The sequence below is a fragment of the Delphinus delphis genome, chromosome 16, assembly GCF_949987515.2.
Source record: "Delphinus delphis chromosome 16, mDelDel1.2, whole genome shotgun sequence".
Taxonomy (NCBI): domain Eukaryota; kingdom Metazoa; phylum Chordata; class Mammalia; order Artiodactyla; family Delphinidae; genus Delphinus; species Delphinus delphis.
In genome coordinates, this window is record NC_082698.1 from 34,244,100 (window position 1) to 34,269,506 (window position 25,407).

General features: G+C 38.0%; 1 protein-coding gene and 1 pseudogene across 5 annotated transcripts in view; one reads left to right on the forward strand and one right to left on the reverse strand.

Annotated features, from left to right (window-relative positions):
• Window positions 1-25,407, forward strand: part of CPEB3 (cytoplasmic polyadenylation element binding protein 3) — a 177,847-nt gene that overhangs the window by 67,214 nt on the left and 85,226 nt on the right. For 3 of the 5 annotated variants that reach the window (XM_060034474.1, XM_060034473.1, XM_060034475.1), the window contains 2 exons: window positions 2,366-2,525; window positions 10,711-10,767. In XM_060034474.1, the coding sequence (XP_059890457.1) occupies window positions 2,366-2,525; window positions 10,711-10,767 (217 nt within the window). The remainder of the gene's footprint in view (window positions 1-2,365; window positions 2,526-10,710; window positions 10,768-25,407) is intronic. The other 2 variants (XM_060034477.1, XM_060034476.1) reach the window with 2 other exon arrangements.
• LOC132439358 (large ribosomal subunit protein uL30 pseudogene) lies at window positions 23,809-24,544 on the reverse strand (annotated as a pseudogene).

The window sequence follows — 25,407 nt, forward strand, 5'->3', positions numbered from 1 at the left end:
AAACAGCCTTTTTTTTATAGTTCCTTCACCTCATCAGCCTTTTTGGAAATAGTCCCACATCTGCAGGGTTCTAGTTAGAAGTGTGGATATGTATGATAGAAGGCGCTTAGACACATTCTGGGATTGTCAGTGCCAGAAATAGGCTGTCATTTTGACTACTCATCAGCACACTTTTTTACCTCTGGCTTTTTCTTTGGACAGAGAATGTGATACTCATTCTTAGGGGTACAAACTTGCATTTCTGGAAATTCAGCTTTACTCCATAAGTAATTGGAGTTTCCACTGATAACTTGAACCTAAAGCAAAACAAATGATGAGCAGCAAGACCCTAAAGGCAAAAGAAAAGACCTTCTTCAATTATATAGAGACCAAAACGGAGAACCAAAGAAAATATTCCATGTCTCTTCGTTATCCATCAGTAGAGATAGGTAACTGCTGAGTGTTAGTTAAAAAGGAAAAAAAATGGGATGGAGGTAGAAAGGAGTTGGAGGGCAGCAGTAAAGAAAGAAACGTTGAGCACTTGCTTTTTGTCAAACATGATGTGAGTAAAATGAATACTTAAGTAATTTCACCCTAATCCTCACAGGTAAGATCCCATTTTACCAATGAGAATACTGAAGACATTGAGAATAACTAAGACAAGCCTCATGCCTGGTTAAATGTCAGGTCCAGATTCAAGACACCTAGGATTTTACAGAATGTGATTTAAAAAAAAATGTATTATACACACACAAATATATGTTCTTTAAGAAATAGATGTGACTTAGTTTTTATTGTATACATTCCTTTGTTGAAACACCTGTCATGCTCTAATTTTAATTGGTTATGTCTCCCTCTACCAGTTACTTAAAAACAGGGACTAGGTTATAACATTCATCTCTGAATCACCAGGGCCCAGCCCTACACTTGTGCATTAAAGGCTTGTAAAAATGAAATATCTCTCTGTGGCATTTGATAACATCTGTGCCCTCCACCCCTACTCTTCATGTGTGAGTCAAAAAAATATATATATACTATTGGAAGGGATGTTATAAATAATCTAGCTCAATCCTTTCATTTGTATAAAGGGAGGAATTTCAGGCACAGACTAGAGATCATGATGTACCCAAAAGCTCCTAATTGATTGTAGTTCTAGCACTCTTGCGTTCTGGTTCTCTATTCAGGGCTCTTCTTCGGACTTGCATCCAAACTTACTGCATTCATTCATTCAGTAACCCTCTGGGTTCCTCCTCTGTGCTCAGAGCTGAGGAAGTGCCACCTTCCTTTCTGCCTCCCTGGATGGATATACAGCCATGCTTTCCAGAAACCAGAAGAAAACAGCTTCCCAAGATTTTAAGGCTTAAACTAGAAAATGATCACTGTAGCTGAGATTTTTACCTGTTGTATCCCTTTTTGCTCATCAAGGCAGTCATTCTGTTATTCTATTGCTCATAGGGGAGGAGAAGTGATCATTTGCAAAACTGGATAAACTTTTCAAGAGCCTGAAAATAATCTCTCGTTGCTGTGGTTTGATTTGGTGTGGTTTTTGATGTTTATGACTGTATTGCTTTTCTTTAGCAAAAGCAAACTAAATCTGTTCTATAGTATTAAGTTAGGCCATGAACTGCATTTCCTTTTAGTCTCAGACTACTAAAAATAATTTGTAGGTGTTGCTCTCCCATGGGCTTGAGTGAAATGCAGTAGAACAATTTATTTCTTCACTTAGTTTGTGTTAGCTCTCTGTTTTCAAAATGTTTTTGAATCTAACATCATGAAAACATACTACCTTGGGTTAAAGTTTTTTTCCTGTGAGTGCTTTTCAAAAGGTAGTTTTAGTACTTTGGACATATTTTAATTTTTATAAAGTATATGTAATGTATGGAACTTATCAGTAATAATTATTAAAGATACCTAATAAAATTACATTGAAACTACAGTCACCTTTTGATTTTTCAGGGAAGTGATTCTGTTTGTAGACTGAGAGTTCTTAGTTATGGTCTTCCTCTAGGGAAAAAAAAATCTATTCATTTGAATAGAGTATTCAGTTGATAGTAGAGGGAGGGGGGTGAAGCGTGGAGGGCAAAGCCAATTCACTTGACTCTTCCTTTTGAATTTACTTTTTTAGTTCATTTGAGAGAAAATTAGTCTGAAGTACTGGGACATATATATTAAATAATTATTAGGGTAAAGGATACAATTTAATTAATTATGGAAACTTGTATTAAACTTAATGTTGCCAAGTCATTATTCTTAATGAAAAGAATGTATTATTAAAACTACCTGGAATTTTGACTCATGTCATCAATCCATGGCAAGAAGCAAATGATATGGTTATTAATTTTATGAAGTAATTTTATGTATTGTCTTGTTCTGTTTTTATTTTTAGGACCGGAGTAGGCCCTATGACACTTTTAACTTGCACTCGTTGGAGAACTCCTTAATGGATATGATAAGGACTGATCATGAGCCTCTGAAAGGTAAACACTACCCTCCCAGTGGCCCACCAATGAGTTTCGCTGATATAATGTGGAGGAATCATTTTGCAGGTTAGGAATATTCATATGTCCATTCCTTGCTTGGTGTTTTAAACAAAAATCAGCTTTTTAATAATTGTGGTTTTGTTTTTGTTTCTTTTTTGTTTGTTTGTTTTTGTTTGCTTCTGTAAAGCATTGTGGAATGTATTTAAAGTTGATTTTTTTTTAAACCTGGGTTCAGCTACCTACCATAATCAAGGTTGTTTGCTTTAATCATAATGTCTGGCAGAAGCATGTGTTGGGTAGCTGAGGTCGTGGTTTATAGCATGAGACCAGAAGCCAAATTTTTGGGGCTTTGTGCATTTGAAATGTTTAGCTGAACCTGGATAATTCATTTAAGTCCAAGTATACTGCAAGGAAGTATGAGATTTAATCTCCAAAGACTACTTCAGAAAACTTTGTAGAAAAGCGTTTCATTTTATTAAAATACAATCACTTTCCTAGTGTAGGAAATAACGCTACACAGACTTAAGAGCAGACAATGACCCTTTGCATTCTCTAAGGCTAAACACAAGAAAAATGTTTTGGGTTAAATATAAGGCAGAAAGTCCCAAGGTCAGCAATATTAGGACTTCCTATATTTAGAGCCCGTGTAAATTCAGGATAGAGGCTGATGTTACATTCATGATTACAGATAGTTCTTATTATGCGGTATAGGACTTTTCAGGGGCCCTGTGATATTTTAAAATACTGAAATGGAAATTTTCTGTGGAAATAGCCACTGTACTTGGGTTTAGAGCCTAACTATCTGAAAACTGGAAGCGTTAGCCACAAGGATGCCTGTCTTATATGAACCCTTATGTCCTCTAGAGTTGTGAGGAATTTGATCCCCTCTGGTTCTCTGCAGGCTTTTATATAGGGTATGACTGACTGTGAACCTGATAGTCATTTCCTCATGCCACACCAAAAATCTATTTCATCATTTTCTTGTCACACTCATGATTTTCTGCTGCTTTCCTCAATTTCCAGTGAAAAGAAAGTAGTTAACAGGCTATGAAGAAAATAAAAGATTTTGAGAAAAGCTATATTTTAAGTCCTTCAGAAGTAGGAAAAAAGGCCTCTCATTTAGTCATTGTTATATTTAGTCACTGTTACCACATCTTTCTTCAGTAAAGATTAGGTACATGGTAATTTCACTTAGAAGTGAGAATGGTGTTTAAAAAAACTCAAAAAACAATATTCACAGACTGTTTTGTGTTTTTAGTATCTTCTAAGGCTACATTTGTCTTCCTTCTCTACCGCGAACAGCTGTAAGCCCATCCTAATTATTCTAAAATATTCAGTCCTTGTTCTTTATGCATACCTGTTTTATCTTGGTCTGTATTCTTCTAGCAATAAAAGATTATGAAAGGATCTTAGATTATAGTCTGTAAAATAATTTTCTAGAATTTTTTGAATATTGATTAAGCAGGAGCTGTTCTGCCCTGTTGAGAGTGGCACTGTCAAAGTGTAAGGAGGGTACCTCACTATGGGATAATGTAAATACCTTATTCTACTTGTGATGGCTCCTTTTTAATTTTATGTCCAGCTACCTCTGCATAAATTTCTCCACTACACTTGCAAATGTGAGGTTTCATCTATAAAAGCCTTCTGAATTGTACTTATACATATAATATGTCCTAATAAGTTGGAAGGCACTTAACATGTACTTTTTTACAGCCTCAATATGGTTACAACCACCCACATTGATTTCTTATGAATGGACTACTTCCCGTGGTCAATTACATCACCATGTTATTGTCCTCTGGTTAGGGTGTTTGAACCTCAGGCTTCCCTTTTCCAGCTGGGAGACTTTTACGTTTGGTTTATGGCACCATGTGTTTGATCCTTATTACTTCTAAAAACATAATTATGATGCTAGTGTTTTAAGGGAAAGATTTTCAGTAATATTTGATTTTAAAAAATGGAGCAAAGTATAATAACTAAAAGATAACTTAAAAATAAAAGAAACATTGTCATGATGTATCTTTTAAAATATTTTCCATATAATAAACATTATGTTTTTACCTTGTCTTTATAATTTATTGATAGACCTTAACTTTGGACTCTTAGGTTGTTTCCAGCTTTTTCTCCATTATAGGTAATGCTGCCATGGATGAGTTCTTGCATGTAGCTTTTTCTTAAGGTAAATTCATAGAGAGGGTCTCTGGCTCAAAAGATGTAAATGTCTAGGTGAATTGAGCTTTAAGAGAAAGGTGGTAGGATAGGGGAACTACCACATGGCTTCTGTATGAGTCTGTCCAGAAACACTTCCCCCTATCCATCCTGTTCTTCCTCCTAGCTTTAATATCCTCTTGTTTTACTTGAACATTATTTTGAGGGTCTTAAAATTCAAGTTAGAGTCATTGTTTTTTTGTGTGCTTATTTGTTTTGGTGTTTTTCTATGGATTTAGGTTTTCTTTAGAAAAAAATACATTCTTGCTCATTGTAAGAAATTCAAGTAGTACATAAAAAGACAAAAAGGAAAGTGAAAAAACCACCTGAGACTTACTACCTAGAGATAACAAAGATTATTATTTTTATTAATATTCTTCCAGACATTTTATATTCTCTGTATAGGAAATGAAATTTCAACTCAGCCTTTCTGACTTTGTAGTCATTCAAACCTGGGTTTGAATTCTGGTTCTGCCTTTAGTTAGCTATTGATCTAGATAAATTAGCCTCTTTAAAGACTTAGTGTCTTCATCATTAAAATAAAGCACCTACTTCATAGAGTGGGTGTGAAGGTGAGATAAAGTCCCTGACACTAGAAACTGCTCAAAAGTTATCTGTGATTTTTTTACCAGCAGTGGTAGTGGTGTGCCTACTGCCTGGCCTGGGTAATAAAGTAAACCTTTATATCCCTACAATATTTACTTCCTTCCAGCTAGACTGCAGCTAAATGTTGAAAGCTTTCGAATGCAAGTTGTCAAAATTGTGTATTTGCCATAGATACAAATAGTGATTCTTGAAGGATAAACATTCTGTCATTATCAAAAACCACCTAAAGGAGAAAGAAAAATAATCCTCCTAAGTTTTGTTGGCTTTACAAAATTTTATACCTGAATAGTGTAAAGAAAGTATAATAAAGTAGAATATCACATTCATGAAAAATAAAAGTACTTCATGATGTACTTAAAGTGAACATGGTGAAAATAAGTTCACAGTGATATTTCATTGTATAAATGTATTCAATAAGAAATCCGTTTATTCAACTGTTCTCTTGATTCAGGCAGAAAAAGGGTTAGTGGGAGAAATGACCGAATAGGAAGTTTAGGAAGTAATAAAACTTGTTTTAGTAAAGAGCTTTAACAGTTTTCCAATCATATTTCTACCTATACTAGATCAGCCTTAAAGATGTTTGTAGGAAATTTAAAAATTTTTTAAATTAAAAAAAACCTCCCCATGTTAAAAATGTCAAGTAATGTAGAGAAAAAGTCAAACTGAGCTTTTTTCACAGAACCCTGAGGAATGTCTTCTGCAGTGTTGCTCAGATCACAGAACACTTATTTAAACAAAAATTAATTTAAATAAAATAAAAACTAATTTTGGGGGGGCTTCTTAGATCTCAAACTACCGTTCTTGATTGTAGCAGAATAACATTTTAATAATTACCTGTTGTCTCTTACCATAACTTAGGTATGACTTCTCCTGTCTTTCATTTGAGAAAATGTCTCCAGGAAATGAGGAGGGTTTTGAGAAGGGTGATGAACTAATAAAAACTATCCCTTATTTCTTTTCTAAGTACAGAAATCCTTGGATCAGTAGAGATATGAGTGAGGCCTGGGTGGGAAGAATTGTCCTCTGCCCTCTTTTCTAGTGGATGCAGGGAGAGCCAACTCTCCTCATGATTATGAGGATTAGGGGGATTTCTGGCATCGGGAGAGTTAGGATTAGGAAAGGGAAAAATGTTCCTCCCTGCACCCTCCTTACAACTGTCCCCCGGCTTGCTACCGATGATGAGGGTTCACCTAGCCACTGGGGAACCCCTCTGAAAACCCAGGGACGTAAGGTTTGATTATTCATACCCTCTCTTGGGATTATTATTCAAAGAGGACAAAGTGATGAGAGAGAAGAATAATAGGGAAAAACCAACACAGTGCATTGGGCAGGGTAGGTGACATTATGAAGCAAGGTCCCATTGCCTGGCTGGGGTAGTACAATATAGCAGAGTCCTTGGCAAAAAACAGGGAGGAACCACCTTTTTCTCATCCCGTGTAGTCTCCCTGTTATAACAGAAGAGTAGGCTTGGCTGGGCACTTGGGGGTAGTGCCTGATGAAACATTTTTGTGTATTTGAATTTTCTCTTCCTTCACCATTCATGGAACTGAAATTTGAAAAATGAAAAGAGCAGGTGTCAGCTGAGAACTGATATCGAAGGGTTTGTTTTTCAAATGTATACTGAATCTGGGAAAAAATAGCAGCTATCCTCTGATAATAGTGCTTTAAAACATTTAAATTGACAGAAACTTGTAAGAAATAATGCCATCCCTTTGGTATTATAGAGGCATTTTTCTTTATTCATCATAATTTAAATTTAGTATTACAGAGCCTTTCAGAAAATTGGTCCCTTTTGTGGAATGCTGAGGTCACCTTGTTTTAGAAAAAGTGCACCTTCATTACATTTAGTTTATTCAGAAAAATATACAGTCTCTTTACGTACTTGAATTATTACTCCAGTTGTAATTTTGTACTACCTCCCTTTGGCCCATATCAGTCTGCTTGTATAAAAGTTTGCAGATCCCAGAAACTGTTAGGGCATAGGTTCGAAGTTAGCAAGAAGTCATTGTTCCTCTTCTACACAAAAGGGAAGACAACAGATAGAAGTTGAGTGATTTTGTTTTTATAGGTAATTCCCATTAATTTGCCCAATGATCCTTTCAATATAGCACTATAATCACCTGAGAGTAAGAAAAAGGTTAAGGGTTCTTTAATCCTGGGTACTACCTCTGGAAATTCTGATTTAATTGTTCTAGAGTACAGCCTGAAATGAGGCAATGTAGGCACAAAGGAATTGATACCATACCAAAAATTATTCACAACTGGTATGCAAAGAAACAAGGATTTGACCTCAGGTCAAAGCTCACCTTTTTTGCTTCGTGGTTCTTTGGAACACATTTCGAATATTATAGTACCATACTTTCATAATTTTTCCTTAAAAGGAATTTGAAGCACCATTTTATTGTATTCTTACATATCACATTATTGTACCTTGTAGATACTTTTTCTGAGGGACTTTCTCTTCAACTTTATAGAGAAAATTAGTAGGAAATAGAATCTAGTAGAATATGCATTGTCTCATAACATTTTCTAGAACACAGCACTCACATTCTGTTATGTAAAGGTCTCCAAAGGACTTGACTTTTTAGAACATGTGGGGATGATTAGAGAAAGATAGTTGCTCCCTATCTCATAAGAAATTGCAGAAGTGAAGAGGTGACTTTCATAATTAGTTACAAATTAATAAAAATTCCAGCTTTTATTTTGGACATATGAAAGTATGGGTTTAGTTTGACTCTGAAACTTTGAATAGCAGTAGAGGCAGTTTTTTATAACTAACATCTTAAATATAAATATGAATTGAGCTTATGAGACTGTGATTTTTACAGTCTGAATAGCCATATGTAACCCTATTCTCCAACCTCCCCCTCCATCCTCTCCCACCCCCATTTATCAGGCCTTGTGCAGTGGGGAAAGTGGGACACGGTCTCAGATTTCCACAGCATCGTTTAACTCAGTAAAACTAAGTATGCCTTCCAGTTTTCGAAACCTTATATTTTACACTATACTTAAAAGATAGCTAGCTGACAAGAACAATTTAAAAATAGCAGACTGTGGACAGGTGACAAAATGTCACGCTGGCAGCACCAGACTGCATTAACAAAAATCACCAGATGTCACACACTTGATTTCTATTTTCACAGCTGATTAAACAGCAGTATTTGTTGGACAAAAGGAAGAAAAAAGAAATGGCCTCATCTGAATTTGGAGTCAGTTTTTCTTTTGCTGTTGGTATTTTCTCTCTCCTTCAAAATCCCATAATAACTGTAAAACTTAAGGCATACTATATAATAAATTTTTAAAATATTATAAAATAAACCTAATTTTAGAAAAGAAACCTTTATACATATATACTTCCTAAACTTGCAGGCTATAAATCAGAATGTTAGCAGAGCTTGTCTTTGGTGATCTTGTTTTCTTCATTTTTCTGTATTGTCTAATTTTTCTCCAATGAAAATATATTGTATTTTATAATCTAAATATTAATTTTTGAAGAGGTAGAGAAAGTAGCTTAAAGAAGCCTTAAGTGGTTTACTAAAAAGAATTTGGGAAAAAATTAGATCACATTTAAGTAATTGGTTCTGATGGTTCTGACATTGAACTAGAGTTTCGTATAAAATCTTTGATTGATGATCTTGATCTAGAGATCATTAAAGTCAGAGGCCAACAGAATTAGGAAGGATACCAGGAAAGGCAAAAGAATTTTCTGCTTTTCAGCAAGTAGTGATGCCTTCAACTACAAAACATTGCCTAAGGCTCTTGTTTTGCCTCATCTTTAGAAAGACTGAATTGGAAGTTATTGGTGTAGGATAGAGGATGATAATTAGAAAACTACTGAGCTTCCTTTCAGTTTCATCTTGCTAGGTTGAAAAGTCCCAAGACCTGATGGAAAGAGTACAAAAAGGATCCAGCTTCTAGAGGACTGCAGAGAGGGGCATCCCTTAACATTAGAGAACATAAGTAGTTCCAGAAACATATAAAAACTATTATTTGATATAGTGGTTGTAAACTACATAATTCTTTACCATAAATGATTGTAGCACAGGAAATGAAAGAAGTTGAATGAGCTAAATTTGGGCTTGCTTGGATTTCTTGATAACCCGTTATTATTCTGAGAACGTTTAGGGAACATCCCTAGTTTATAGGAACAACACCCATATCTGAATATTCCTAGGTCAGAGATTGAAAGACCCTCTCAATGTGCCATTTCCTTAAATTCTGCTCAGCAGTGATTGGGTTTTTTAGGCAGACTTTCCAGTGACTGGTTGTTTATTGTTTAGTTTGAATACCTCAGAATATGATAAGTAAATCACAAATAATTAGTACATCGTCCTTTTCCCCAAGTAATTAATACATCTTCTGCTCTTAAACCTGGAGGCTATTAGTTGAAATATCTTATTCAGACTTGTCATCTTATAGAACAGAGGCTGGCTAACACCATCTGTAAAGGGCCAGAGAGTAAATATTTTAGGCCTGTGGGCCGTATAGTTTCTGTTGCACATTATTCTTTTTTTTTTTTTTTTTTTTTTTTTGCGGTACGCGGGCCTCTCACTGTTGTGGCCTCTCCCGTTGCGGAGCACAGGCTCCGGACGCACAGGCCCAGCGGCCATGGCTCACGGACCTAGCCACTCCACGGCATGTGGGATCTTCCTGGACTGGGGCACGAACCCGCGTCCCCTGCATCGGCAGGCGGACTCTCAACCACTGCGCCACCAGGGAAGCCCTGCACATTATTCTTTGTTTTTTAATTTCTGTGTTTGTTTTTACAACTTTTTAAAAATGTAGAAATGATTGTTTGTTTGGAGGCAGACAAAACAAGCGGCCAGCCCCCTGTTACTATAAGGACAAAGGTCTGGACACAGGCATTATGCCCAAGGTCGTATAACTAGTGAGTGGTAGGGGCAGCACAAGAACCCTAAATTTTTAGGCCAGTCATTGTCCCCCACTATATCTGTTATATAAATTTTACATCTTTCTTCTGGTCGCCATTCTGATCATTATATTGCATTTTTGAGCCACCGTGAAATCTTTATCTTTTAATTCCCTCTAAGCTTCAAGTTTGTATACTTCTTTGAATTCATTATTTTGCTGCTTGAATTTGAAGGGCAGTATGAATTGTTTAAATAAAATGCTTAATCCAGGGAGTGGCATGTTTAAATTGGAATGTGGGAGATGTGTTAATTTTTCCTATTATAAGGGAAGCTTCTTTTTTGTTTTGTTTTATTTCTTTGTTGTTATTGAGACTTCAGCTTTGTTTTAAGATTTTTCATGTGTATGTTTTATGACTTGATTTAAAACTGTTTTAACTGCTATGGCCTTTGATAGCATTGTTATAGATTAATCTGTTTTAGTTTTTTGTAATGTTCATATTGTACAATGTATTTATGATTATATTAAGCATTCTCTGTGCTTAAAGTAAAATTATTTTATTTTTTAGGACGCATGGGAATAAATTTTCATCATCCAGGAACAGATAATATTATGGCACTTAACAGTAAGTCTTCATATGAAATATTCTGTAAAATTAGCAGTCAAGTCTACGGCATGTCATTTCCACTTTCTCAACTGTTCATTACATTTCAGCCTTCACTGAGTGCAGTGTAGACCATTATTCTATACCAGTGGTTTTCAAAGTGTGGACCCTGAACCAGCAGCATCAGCATCATTTGGGAACTTATTAAAAATGCAAAATCTCAGGCCCCATTACAGATCTGCTGAATCAGAAACTTTAATCATGGGGCCCAGAAATCTGTGTATGACCAAGTTCTGTAGGTGATTCTGATGCAGGCTAAAGTTTGAGAACTGCTACTGTAAACCAGGGGTTGACAAACTACAGCCCTGTGAGCCATATGTGGCCCACCGCCTGTTTTTGTAAATAGTTTTATTGAAACACAGCCAAACCCATTCATTTATGGATTGTCTTTGGCTACTTTTGTTCTACAGTGGCAGAGACAAAAAAAACCTAAACTGTTTATTGTTTGGCCCTTTACAGAGAACTTTGCTGACCCTTGCTGTATACCAGTGTGTTAGGGGGGAGGAAGGAGGGGAGGAAGAAGGAGGGAGATGATAGAGAGGGACTGGGCTAGAGAGTGTGAATAAATAAATCAACTTATTGTAACTCAGAATTTTCTCATTGTGGTAGATAGCCAACAGGTGCTTCAAACTGGACATAAGGGGTTTCCCATTAGTGGAGTTTGCATAGGAATAGTGGTGATAGCTTTGCTGCTTAGAAATGGTTTTGTCAGTATACTTGTTGGATTGGGTTCTGGAGCATCAAAACCTTATTAGCCAGAAAGTCATTGTATTAAATAATACTGCAAGAAATATCTGGCTGGCATCAACTCTCCTTCCTAGTGTCTGTGGACCAAATAGCTTTGCAGAAGAACAGTCTCTAAATGGAAATTGTCCCTTGTCTAAAGGACCATACAAGCCATTGAACCCCTCAGGATATAAGTTTTCTCTTCTATCAAATGAGTGATATCAGGTTGTCCCCTCTCATCCTCCCTGACATACAAGCTGACTCTCAATACACATGGAAGACCTGCTGGGTAAATCTGCGGTTGTCTACAATATTACCCCTTTTCTTCTTGCTTGAGTAAGGATGTTGAAATGCCATTAGTGTTCCTTAGGGCATATTTTAGGTTATCTCTAAAATATATATTCCATATTTCTTTTGGTTCTGACATGTAGCCTACCTTCCAAGGAGCACTGGTAAGAACCAGCACTGCTGGCATTGTTTGATAATGCAGGTCCTAATCCACTCCATGCATATTTTGTTCTAAATAGCTAGTATCTCCTCTTTTTGAGGGTCTTGGAAACAATGGGAGTTCCAGACTATCCACCTGTATTTTCTGATTTCTAGAAGAAAGATCACTTTACAGTTAGATTCTGTTACCTCTAACTTTTTTTCTAAAAGTAGGTATTTTTGAGATGAGGATTAATAAACATGCCTAGCTTGCCGAGCCACAGCAATTTTGTGAAACTTTGTGAAAACACTTCAGTTAGATGATGGGATTTAGAAATGAATGTAAAAGAAAAGAACAGTATGATAGTGTGTCTGCCTGCAGGAATAAGTGTGTATTTTAGAAAAGACCTAATTTGACATGGTGTAAGTCCTCTTCTGCAAGAGGGAGAAGATATAATTTATGATTTTCTGTGTAAAAAATGAAGCTAGAGGACACTTTTGTTTTTAAAAGGTTTTGATTCTCTTTGATTTGATTCACTTTAATCTCTGCTTTTAAATAAGAGATTTCATTTATGTTCTTTCCACTTTGTACATGTTGTTTAAATCCCCCTTTCAGCCTTGAAATTTCTTCATCCTTAGTAAGAGATGAGGAGACTGAATTAGGTCATCTTAATGATTGCTTTCAGAATGAAGATTCTGTGATGTTGTAATATTTTTTAAAGTACCAAAAGGGTCATTTTGCCAATATCTATATCATGTTGATGAGTTATGCATATTTCAACATAATGGCAGATACCAGAGCACACCTATCTTCAAATGACTCTGTGGGTCCTGCCCTATAGGCTCCTCAAAGTAAACCGTAAAAACCACTGGGGTTTGACATTTGCATACGTCAGTTCTCTTTCAAAGTTGACTTCTACTTGAAATGATCAGAATAAACAAAATATCCTCCTTGGTAGATACTTGTGAGGTCTACAGGTTTTGATAGATTTGCTGTGATAAAGCTTTTTTTCCCCTTTTGTGTAGTTGGGCCCAGCCCATCTGGTGACATATATATGTAACACATGCACAAACACACCTATGTATTTTTTGTCTTCCCTTTTATGCCTACCATTTGTCAGCTCAACAGTTACTGTCCTGTGACTGGTCTGTCCTTCTTATTTTCCCTCAACCTTCATATAGATGAGGTCACAAATCACTAAATCTTTATTAATTCAGAATTTGCAATTATTGAAAGGGGCTGGGTTGAAGTTGAACTATATTTTCAGACAAGAAGATACTGGCTAAGAAAATTTAAAAGAATTGAGTCAAGGGTTAAATTTTTTTAAAAAGGAAATGTGAGACAGTTGTAGTTCCTTTCTTATTAACCGTTTTTGGTATGCAAAATTGATGCTTCCTAACTCTGTTCATAATGCTGCCATTCACCATGGCTTCAAAAAATCTCCCATTCTTTCACTTCCTTGATCTCACCCAAACCCAAATCTCTCCTGAAAATACCATGTTGTCAGCTCTCCTGACTTGATGAGACAGACAGAGGTGTCAGGGTGAGCATTCTCACTTCTCATTACTACTGCCCAACTTTAATTAATTAATTAATTTGTTTTTAATTAATTAATTTGTTTTTGGCTGCGTTGGGTCTTCGTTTCTTCGTTTCTTCATCGCGGTGTGTGGGCCTCTCACTGTCGCGGCCTCTTTTGTTCCGGAGGACAGGCTCCAGACGCTCAGTAGTTGTGGCTCATGGGCCTAGTTGCTCCGCGGCATGTGGGATCTTCCCAGACCAGCGCTTGAACCCGTGTCCCCTGCATTGGCAGGCAGATTCTCAACCACTGCGCCACCAGGGAAGCCCCACTACTGCTCAACTTTGAATGGGCCAGTTTCCCATTTTTCGGTGTTCCTAGTGCATGTCTTCCACCTATACCTTCCTCTCAGAATCACCACTGCTGATGACATCTAGAAGCCAGAAAATGGAGCTTGGGAGAAGACGGTAGGAAACCAACTGTAGAAAACAGTAAACCTGTAGATATTTAGGGTGTGGAAAGACTAGCAAAATTCGTGTAAAGTCAAAGACTCTCCTGATTTTTGCTACTCAAGACCATGAATTTAGTTAAGAATTAGCAGGCCAGCCTTTGGGGAGGAAACTAAGAGACACGTCTAAATTTTGGCTGTTACTGAAAATTTTAGTCCTCGAGTATTGTAGAATACAGAAGTGGAGAATACAGAAGAATATAGATGGGAAGAAATTCTGATCCATCAGTAAGATCTGCCACTTGTTTGCTATTTCCAAAATATAGTTAGTTCTGAAACAATATGCCCCTTCCATTTAAACTGTTAATGTATTTTTTCTTAACTTTCTAATAATGCCCTCCTTTCATCCTCATCACCCTTATACCAAAGACACTAGAAGTTTGCATAATGTATTTTTATTTTTCCTGCTGGAGAAGGAAGGAGGCTATGAGAGTGCTTCCAGCTATATCTGTAGTAGTTTCATCAGCGAGATTTTTTCTAACACTTAAGGGTAGTTTGTGTTTTTTGTTTCTTCGATTGTATGTGGGTTTTGTGTATGTGTGCGCGTGTGTGTATACCTGCACTCTAGGTATAGAGTTGAGTTTAGCAGTTGTGGGCTTGTATGGGATTGATGCCTGACTTGGTGCTTTTTCCTCTATTATGATGATCCTCAGAAAAGGATATTGGTGCTCCATCATTAGTCAAGTGACCAAATTTATGCTCAAGTTAATGGTCAAATCCAGAATGCCTGGTCTTGTGATTTACTCTAGGAGAATCACTGCTGAGTATATCCACTTTATTCCTCTTGACTGGTCAGCTTCTCTTTTTTCAAGTAGAGAATGGGCTTGGAAAAACTGAAATATCAGGAAGTTACTTGATGAGTACAACGTTAGAAACAGGGGGAGCAGTGTGGCCTAAGGGATAGTATCACTCAGCTTCAGGGAGGTATCTTCCAAGTAGGCTGGAAGGCTTGTGAAACCTGGAGATGAGCAATAAATTAGCATAGCCATGAAAAGCATTGTTTAGAATCTAGCATATCTGGTCCCACTTCTTAGAAGCTGTATGACCTTGGGGCCACATTCTTAACTTCTTTGTCTCTGGTTTCTTCACCTGTAAAATGGAGATAATGATCACTAAAATGGCTATATATAAATCTTGTAAAGTTTAGCATAGCGGCCTAGTAGATAATGCTCAGGTGAACTGCTGTCATGATTGCTTGTATCAGAGCTTTAGTGCTGCCTTTTATTTTATTTATTTATTTTTTTAATTTATTTATTTTTGGCTGTGTTGGGTCTTCGTTGCTGCATGAGAACTTTCTCTAGTTGCAGCGAGTGGGGGCTACTCTTCATTGCAGTGTGCGGGTTTCTCATTGGGGTGGCTTCTCTTGTTCTGGAGCACAGGCTCTAGACGCGTGGGCTTCAGTAGTTGTGGCACATGGGCTCAATAGTTGTGGCTAGCGGGCTCTAGAGCGCAGGCTGAGTAGTTGTGGCACCCGGGCTTAGTTGCTCCGCGGCATGTGGGATCTTCCCGGACCAGGGCTCGAACCCATGTCCCCTGCATTGGCAGGCAGACTCCCAACCACTGTGCCACCAGGGAAGCCCTAGTGCTGCCTTTTAAAGATTTCCTTTTCTTTGCATGTTAGACTTCCAAAACATATCTTACATTGTTTGTGTTTAGATAGAGGTTTTCCTGATGGAATTTAAGACAGCACACCTACAAATCACTAATAGGCTAGAGTGGCTGTCCTGGAGTATATTACCATCTCTTTTTGTGTGAATCTTTTTTTCAGCGTGAAATGCTTCCTGTCTCTGTCTCCTGACTGAAACATGCACCTTCTTTGGGGCTTAGAGTTGCTGTATCTTTCATGATGTTTGGCACTTTTAAAGATGCTCTGCAGTCTATGTTTGGAATGTAAAATGGGATAGTCATTTTAGACAACAGTTTGGCAGTTTCTTAAAAAAGTTAAACATACACACCCACCATAGGATGCAGCAGTTCTATCTTAAGAATTTACCAATGTCCACACAAAGATGTGTATGTGAATGTTTAAAGCAGCAGTATTCATGATAGCCAAAATTATAAATAATCCAGATGTCCCTCAACTGGAGAACGGGTAAACAAATTGTGGTACGTTTGCACAGTGGAATACTATTCTGCAATAAAGAAGAGCGAACTTTTGGACTTCCCTGGTGGCGCAGTGGTTAAGAATCCACCTGCCAACGCAGGGGACTAGGGTTCAAGCCCTGGTCTGGGAAGATCCCACATGCCGCAGAGCAACTAAGCCAGTGTGCCACAACTACTCAGCCTGCGCTCTAGAGCCCGTGAACCACAGCTGCTGAGCCCGCATGCCACAACTGCTGAAGCCCACGCACCTAGAGCCCATGCTCTGCAACAGGAGAAGCCACCGCAATGAGAAGCACGCACACCACGTCAAAGAGTTTCCCCCACTCGCTGCAGCTAGAGAAAGCCTGCGCACAGCAACGAAGACCTGCGCACAGCCAAAAATAAATTAATTAATTAAAAAAAAGGGATGAGCTGTTGATTCATGCAACAACATGAATGACTCAAAATAATTATGCTGAATTTAAAAAACTAGACAAAGAAAGAGTACATACTAGATGATTCCATTAATATAAAATTCTAGCAAATGTACTCTAATCTATAGTGACAGAAAATACAACAGCTTTAAGAATATTTTGAAGTAATATTGTCCCCCTTTTTTCAGAGGAGGGCTTAGATTCTTGGAGGAGTCATGTTTAGATAAGGATGGCTTCTGGTTGAGCAAGTCTCTGAATCTCCTAAGTCTCTCTTTAGTTAAAAAAACCTACAGGAGGACAGTTATGATACTCTAACTACCTCATTATTTTTGTGAGATGTAGATGAGATTAGGCACAGGTACAAATAAGGTGTTAGTATTGCTACATTTGGAAAGTAGGGGGCATAGTCTTTTTAGAGAAGAGGGTCTAAACAGTAGTTTTGTAATGTAACAGAGGTTCAGTTTTATTGAAATTAAAAATTTTCATGCAATTCATTTTTTGATATCTCTCAGCTTGTAACTACAGCCTGTTCCAAGTTATGCAGCAAATAAGAAATTTGAAGTGCTGTTAGATTATACCTTGACAAATATGACAAATATGCCTTATTTGTCAGCTGAACTATAATAAAGCCAGTAGAGCCTTATACATCAGTAGGTATCTTCTACAGCTTCTTATTAATTGCAACCTCTAACCCAGTAATTTGAACTTAATACAGCTAAACTTACTATCCCATATGATAATTATGAAATAAAAAATGTGTTTCCACAAGTCAAAAAAAAAAAAAGAAATTTGAAGTTCCACTTTTGCTCTGACAGGGAGGGATGACTGTTTGCCATCACTCTTCCTTATCAAACTTTTAAAAACACTGATACATTGAGGAGTCCTAGAATAAAACCTTGGATGTTTGAAGACTTAAATTTTTAATATCTTAAAAAAAACCCCAAAAGACATTCATCTGCTTGAGAAACTCTAAGGTCATTGGTTGTTAACACCTTGTACACAGCTGATGCACCAAGAAACGTGGAGCTTTAGATCACGCTGCCTTCCACTTTTTTCCTCTTATTAATGCGTTGAAAATATGTTAGAAGACTTCACTTCTATTTCTGTTTGAACTGAGGGCTGCCAGAGGCAATGTGAAAGGGTTTGGGTATGAACTTTGCGTTTGGCAGACTCTGGTGTGGCTGCTGAGCCTCCTCTTGCCCCTCCCCGCTCCCTTTCATTCTCTGCTGAGAGTGATCTCCTTGGGGAGCGGCTCAGCTGAGAGGAAGTGGCAGAGAGGGAGCTGAACACATGATGCTTTTATGCCAAAATGGGAATAGAGCCAGTTTTGCTAGAATTTCAAACGGAATTTTCCAAAATTTGAAGAGTACATTGTATTTCTGCTCACCATGAGTGGATATAAGTAAATAGTTTTTTGTTTTTTTTTTTTTAGCAGAGTAATAAGATAGGGAAGGAATTATTTTGAGATTCTCAGACTAAAGACTTTGTCTTTGAGTATTTTGAACTTTTGGAAGACAAGATCCCTGTTTCTCTCCGAACAGATTTAGAAGTAAAATTAGTATATAATTGTGGAATGAATATATTGTAAATGATGGCTAACTTAAAAATGCAGAATAGTAATCAGAAGGACATGTAATGATCTATACTCAAATTTCAAATTATTTTGGGTAGATGCTGCACATGAACATGGTAGGGGACCTAAGGGCATTGTTGTTTTGTCTTGACCTTCTCATTTTACAGATGGGGAAGCTGAGGTTCAAGAGACTATGTGAACTGGCTAGGGTGACATGATGGAGCCAGAACCTTCTGGATCAGAACCTTCTGCCTCCAGGTTGAGGGTGATAACCTTTGCTTTAAATACTTAATTGTTAAGAGTGGTTATATTATTTTTATACTAGTTTAACACACACAAATCCAGTGTCTCTGGGAAAATCATTTTTCTAATATTACTTGTCACCTTGTTTATGCTCTGAATGCTTAATGAATCCTCTTTTCCTGAAAAATAGAGTGATATTCCTGGTCTACATGGCCTGGCATTGAATATTGTAAAGAAGTGAACTCTGAAATTCTTGATTTACTTTACTGGATTTTGGAAGAAGTTCTTTGTGTGTGTGAATATGTCTAAAGTGTCAGGATTTGGGTGCTTCGACTTAATAATAAAGATGCAGGAAACTGAAAAGTTACCTTTTTCCTGTGGACCTCCCTGTTTGCTTTGTCCACTTGTGTCAGCAGTAGAACGTGGATTTCTCTTTTATAGTACTCATCACACTTGTAATTAACTATTTTAATGTTAGTGTTTCACTTTAACATGTATGCTTCAAGAGGGCAGAGAATGAACTTCTTTTCATAGCTGTTCGTTGGTTTCCAGTGCAATGCCCAGCCCATAGAGTAGGTACTCAGTCTGGAAGACTGGAAGAAAGGAAAAGATATCTCAGAGAGACTGTGAAAAGCACAGTATAACAGCCTTAGAGAATATCTAGTCCACCTTAGTTCCTTCCTAAAGATTTGTTTTAACGTCTTCTTTTGGAGGATGGTACTAACATATATGGATCTAGCAATTAACAGTTTACAAAGTGCTTTCACACACCTGTCTCTGCCATTGTAATGCTTAAAATGGTTTGCCAGTGCATGGTCAAAATTTTCCTTAAGCACCAATTTCTCCCCAGAATTATTCTCTTATCCAAACAAAATATGGCTGTGTGATAGAGCAGTATATGAAACTGAATGCAGTTTTTCAGATAAAGCTGGAGACTTCAAAAGATTTTCTAGATTTCAGCAAGTTTTAAGAATGCTTCGTGATTTGTTTCCTTCTGCTACTGGGGCACTTTGACAGAAAACAGAGAATCATGGTCATTCCTTTCATCTTTATTGCATCCTTGTTTAAAACATGGCAGTGTCCTCATTTTCTGAAAAAGGTAAAGGAGCTTGCTGATGTCATACAGCCAGCAAATAATCATCTATGACTTGGACACACAGATTAGTCTGCTAACCAGTCCTTTAATCCGAAAGAGCAGTGATTTCTGCTCTTTTGGGTTTTCCCAAAAAGATCACTCAGGTTTCCTTTAGTAGCAGTTAACTAAATAATACTTTATTGATTGTAGAGAATTAGTGCATTTATGAAAATGATCAGTTTTAATTTTACAACGTCTCCCTTATTAGTGGCAGGAATTTTAACACACTGCCCCTCAGGCCTCTAGTATATGCAGACTGGAAATCTGAGACTTGGACGAAGACTTGGTATGCCGGTGATCTGGAGGGAAAGTTAAGTACCTGAAACTTTTGCCTTCTTTTCTTTGTTAGCCTCCACACACACATACCTTTGTTATCTGACTAAAGTTGTTGCTGTTGTTTTCCCAGCCTAATATAGTGGAAATAATGTAGTTTGGAGGGACCAAACATATCTGAGCTTAAATCCTGGACCCATCATTTGTTTGTTTCCTTGGGAAAGCTACCCATATTTTTTATTTTAAATGGACACATTAATTCCTTCTTGACCAACAATAAGGTTAAATGTGCAATGCTCCACTACCAAACCTGGCAAGAAATACATACCTAACAAATGCTAGTCTCTGATGCTTCCCTCTTCTACCCATTTGACCCCTTTTTTTCCTTTTGAGTTAGCAGTAATTCTTAATCCTGGCTCTACAATCAAAATGGGAACCAAAATAAATAACCTATATGGGAAAAGAATCTGAAAAAGAATGGATATATGTATATGTGTAACTGATGCACTTTGCTGTACACCTGAAACTAACAGAACATTCTAAATCAACTATACTCCAATATAAAATAAAAAATTAAATTAAGAAAAAAAAGGAACCAAAATAGAAAATACTTGTGACCCCATACCAGAGACTGTAATTTAATAGGTCTGGGAGTGAACCTGGTTGAGGGGGGTGGGTGGAAAAGACCACAATTAGAGGTAGTTACCTCTTGAGAAATTCAGTGCTGCCCCCCTACCCCTTTCTAGTGTCTATCTTTATCTGAGCATGAAGGAATCAAACAGTATAAGGATTGTGCTGTGTGTTCCCTCCTATTGTTTCTTTCTGCTCAAGGCTTGGTCTGTTTTTATTGTTCCCTGAGGTTTTTCCAAGTCCAGGTTACTAGAGGAAGTTGTCTTTGAGGGGTCAGGATGGGTGAGGGGAATGAGCAGTCCTCTGTGTTGCCAGAGTTCATCCCAAATTCTCAGGTCCATTCCTTTCCACAACTTTGCTCCATGAAGGAGCCCTCCTTCCCACATGAGAGGAGCCTTGTTGGTAGGGAGGAGACGAGGAGGCTGACTAAGGGGCCTGGGCACAACGGCACCTGTTTTGTTCCCGCTCTCTCCCCTCTGTATAATTTCCTACATTATCTGGGGGCTCAGACATGTAGGGTTAGCAAGTATTGGCTGTCCTAAACAATCTAAAAATTGAGTGTTTAAAGTTTGAGGAGACCACAAGACACCTTGGCATAGTGAAGACTTTGGTATAGTGAACATATGCCAGATATCTGGGTGCATGGAGTAGGCATTTTCAGACCTGGTTTGGACAGACTGGTCTGTGTAAAATATAAAATATTCTGGTATGTGATTAGGATCCGTAGAACTTTGCTTGATTTTCTTGCTTTTCAGGAGGGCAGTTAGTGTGTCATTTAGCAATGTGCTACTGAGATAAAGGTAAGGTGGTAATTAATTACTCTCAGTGGAATACTATTAGGGCACAGGTATGAGGTTGCATAGGCACCAGCTGAAACAAATGCACATGCATGCCCACTCTCTCCACCCAGTGATAGCAGTATATGCAGACATTCTTTTTTTAAAAAAAAAATATTTATTTATTTATTTGGCTGCATCGAGTCTTAGTTGCGGCATGCAGGGCCTTCGCTGCAGTACGTGGGATCTTTCGTTGCGGTGCACGGGCTCTTTGGTTACGGCGGGCAGGCTTCTCTCTAGTTGTGGCACATGGGCTCTAGAGTGCGCAAGCTTAGTTGCCCCGCCGCATGTGGAAGTTTAGTTCCCCGACCAGGGATCGAACCCACGACCCCTGCATTAGAAGGCAAATTCTTTTTTTTTTTTTTTTAATTTATTTATTTACTTTTGGCTGCATTGTGTCTTCGTTGCGGTGGATGGGCTCTAGGCATGTGGGCTTAGAAGTTGTGGCTCACTGTCTCTAGAGTGCAGGCTCAGTAGTTGTGGCACAGGGGCATAGTTGCTTCCTGGCATGTGGGATCTTCCCGGAGCAGGGATTGGATCCGCATCCCCTGCATTGGCAGGCGGACTCTTAACCACTGCGTCACCAGGGAAGTCCCCATGCAGAGATTCTTTACCTAGGTTTATTTCCAGAGAAATCTTGTCAGACATACAAATTTTAAATGATCTTTCTCTGTTTTAATGAGAAATTTAAGTCATGAACCTGGAAGTTCTGAAGTGATTACTTTGATAACATGTCACATATTGAGAGATTTAATTAGTAACCTACATGGTAAATGTAGTTCAGAAATTAATACTAGGTGTGCATGGACACTACAAGATGCTATAGTGAAGCCTTGGATTTACCATTTTGGACAAGATTGGAAAAATAATAGTGGATGGAAATGGAAAAGGGGATTAGGAGTTTCCTAGGAAGCAGAGAAGAACAGATGTTAAAACATGTGGGGGCTTCCCTGGTGGTGCAGTGGTTGAGAGTCCGCCTGCCGATGCAGGGGACACGGGTTTGTGCCCCGGTCCGGGAAGATCCCACATGCCGCGGAGCGGCTGGGCCCGTGAGCCATGGCTGCTGAGCCTGCGCGCCCGGAGCCTGTGCTCTGCAACGGGAGAGGCCACAACAGTGAGAGGCCCGCATACCGCAAAAAAAAAAAAGAACACAAAAAAACACATGTGGGTATCTAGATCCTTATGTTAACTGGATAGGTGATTATATTTTAATGATACTATCAGAGGAGTGGGTTGAATTGGTGTGACTGGAATATATGGATCTGATGTATGGAATAGTGGGAATGAGGATCTGAAAGGTGGTTAGAAATCAGATGGTAAAGGGCCTTGATTGTTCTTATGAGAAGCTTGGACAGGCAAGTAAAATTAGGAAAATTAGGTTTATCTGAAAGAGGATATTCAGGATGATGTGGGGTATGGAAAACTATTTCTTATGAGGAATAGCTAAATATAACTTCATTGTAGAAAAGAAAACCGAAAGGAGATAAAGTAATGACCCTCGAATAAAAGGCTGGTGTCTGTGGCGAAGGATAATAGTGAGGCAAGTATAAGAAAGAACTTTCTAACTAGAAAGAATTGTCCTACCATGTAGCATGAGTCTTCAGTTTTCCAGTCATGTTCTATGGAACCTCAGCATCCAAGGAGGTACTTTAAGGACCACTATGGGGAGGGATACCTGACAGGTGGAGCTCCGAATCCCTGTGCTGCTTCAACCTGAGCAGCCTTGTTCAGGGAATAAATATCTCATATTTGCTGGGGTTCATTTGTTGGAGGAGAGAGGGTTCTGCTACTTAGAAAAAAGTTTGAAAAGACTGGAAAAGACTGAAGTGAGCCTCCTTATTCTTTTACCTTAACTCTTGATTAACGTATTCTAGCAGAACCAGGGAGAACATCTTTGTGTTGGTTATAGAAGTAATTCCTGTTTTGTTTGGGACATTGATTAAAGATCTATAGGTTTCCTATAAGATTTTGTAAGCAATGAAACAGAATGTTGCAAAAGTTCAGTTGTTTAGAATGTAGGGCAGTTTCATATGTTATTAATGACAATTAGATTTTCTGACCAATCCACAAAAACACCTATTAAATTCTGATCTTAATTCATAAAATAACAGCTTTAAGTATAGTGATTAATAGAAAACAATAGTGCTATGGTAGTAATAATGAAATAAAACAAAGAAAATTTGGGTGAGAAGTTTCTTTTTATTAATCTTGGATTATGATACTGAAAGCAAACTCTTGAAAAAAAAAAAAAAGCAAACTCTTAGAGGATGATAAGTTTTTGGAATCCTAAAGGGAATTTCTGGGTACTTTCAAGGACTATACAGGTTTGAAATACTGGCTTTTCTATCTTGGTGGTTAGGAATAAAGGCTTTTTTCTTCAAATGTCCATTGACTGGTGTATTACTTTACTAGGGATGCCATAACAAAATATCATAGACTGGATAACTTAAACAAAAGAAATTTGTTTTCTCATAGTTCTGGAGACTGGAAGTCCAAGATCAAGATGTTGGCAGGATTGGTTTCTCCTGAGGCCTTTCTTCTTTTTTTTTTTTTTTTCAATTTGAGAGCAGTCACTGTTTATTAACTGACCGGATTACAAAAATAATCATGGTAGATACCTTAGTTCATCCTTCTTATAAGTCTGGTCTTCCCTGTTGCCAGCATCTCCACCTTCTACAAAATGGGTAGTCTTTTTCTTCATTCCACCTCGTGGAGAAGACAATTTGAAGGGCCACAGGAAGTTGTTTGCTTCTTTGAAACGTTTTCCAACAGTATAGATCTCATGAATCAGATCCTCCATGCAGATAATACCGTATTTGCCAAGAGATCGAGCAATCAACACGTCCGTCAGGGCAATTCGCTTCTTGTTGATTTTGCCATAACCATGCTTGTAGATCAATTCATTTACTGACTTCAGGTTTGGGTACCCCCATGCAATGTATGGTTCCACAATTCTCAGCATGTTAATTGAAGCCTTGTTGAGCTTCACAAAGGTGCCATTGAAAATCTGACGGAGGCGAAGAAGCTGCAACACCTTTCGAACCTTTGGGCTCACACCATTGATACCTCTGATCCTGATGACAAATGCCAATTTGGGTTCCGCGGGTACGTAGAAGTTGCCAGCTTTTCTTGCCATCCTAGCCATTCGAATCTCAGTTCTGTACATCTGCCAGTACTCCTTGTGATAGTGCTTAGCTTTTTCATAGATGAGCTTCCTCCTTGCCTTTCGAAGCATCTTCTGGGCAAATTTCTTTCTCAGGCGCTTGATCTTAAGCGCTGCGAAATTCTTTCGCTTTTTCTTAAGGGTTTCTGGCACAGCAGGAACCTTCTTTTTCTTCTCCTCAGCACCTTCCATGGTTCCAGCCGGGAAAGAGTGAGGCCTTTCTTCTTGGCTGGCAGATGGCTGCCTTCTTGTTGTTACCTCACATGGCCTTTTCTCTGTGCATGGGCACTCCTAGTATCTCCTCTTCTTATAAGGACACCAGTCCTGTTGGATTAGGGCTTTACCCTTATGGCCTCATTCAGCCTTAATTCCCTCGTAGAAGACCCTGTCTTCAAATATAGTCACATTGTGGGTTAGGGCTTCAACGTATGAATTTTAGGGGGAACACATTTCAGTCCCTAATAACTGGTGAATGGATCAATTGTGGTTTTTTTCATACTATGGAATACTACTCAGCAATAAAGAGAAACAAAATATTAACACATGTAATAACATGGATAAATCTCAAAAACATTATGCTAAGTAAAGGAAGTCAAACACATTGATTCCATTTATATGAAGTTGTATAAAGGGTGGACAAAACTAAGAAAGCAGACTAATGATTGCCGGGAGCCATGGTTTGGGGGATAAGATCAACAGCGAAAGGGCACAAGGAAATGTTTTAGGGAGATGAACTGTTCTAGTTTATGATGGTACCGGTTGCATGGCTGTGTATGATTACCAAAATGGATCAAACTGTAAACTTACAATGGATGAGTTTTATTGAATGTACATACTACCTTAACTTAAACGAGAAAAAGAATAAATGCTTTAGAGCCGGTGTGGACCTGGATTCCATCCCAGCTCTGCTGTTTAGGTAGCTGAATAACCTGGACCAGTCATTCTCTTTGGACCTTAGTTTGCCCATCTGGAAATATATATTATGGTAGTTGCTTTGGGAATTAGAACAGACAACATTAAACATTCAGCATATAATGCCTGGAGCATGGTAAATT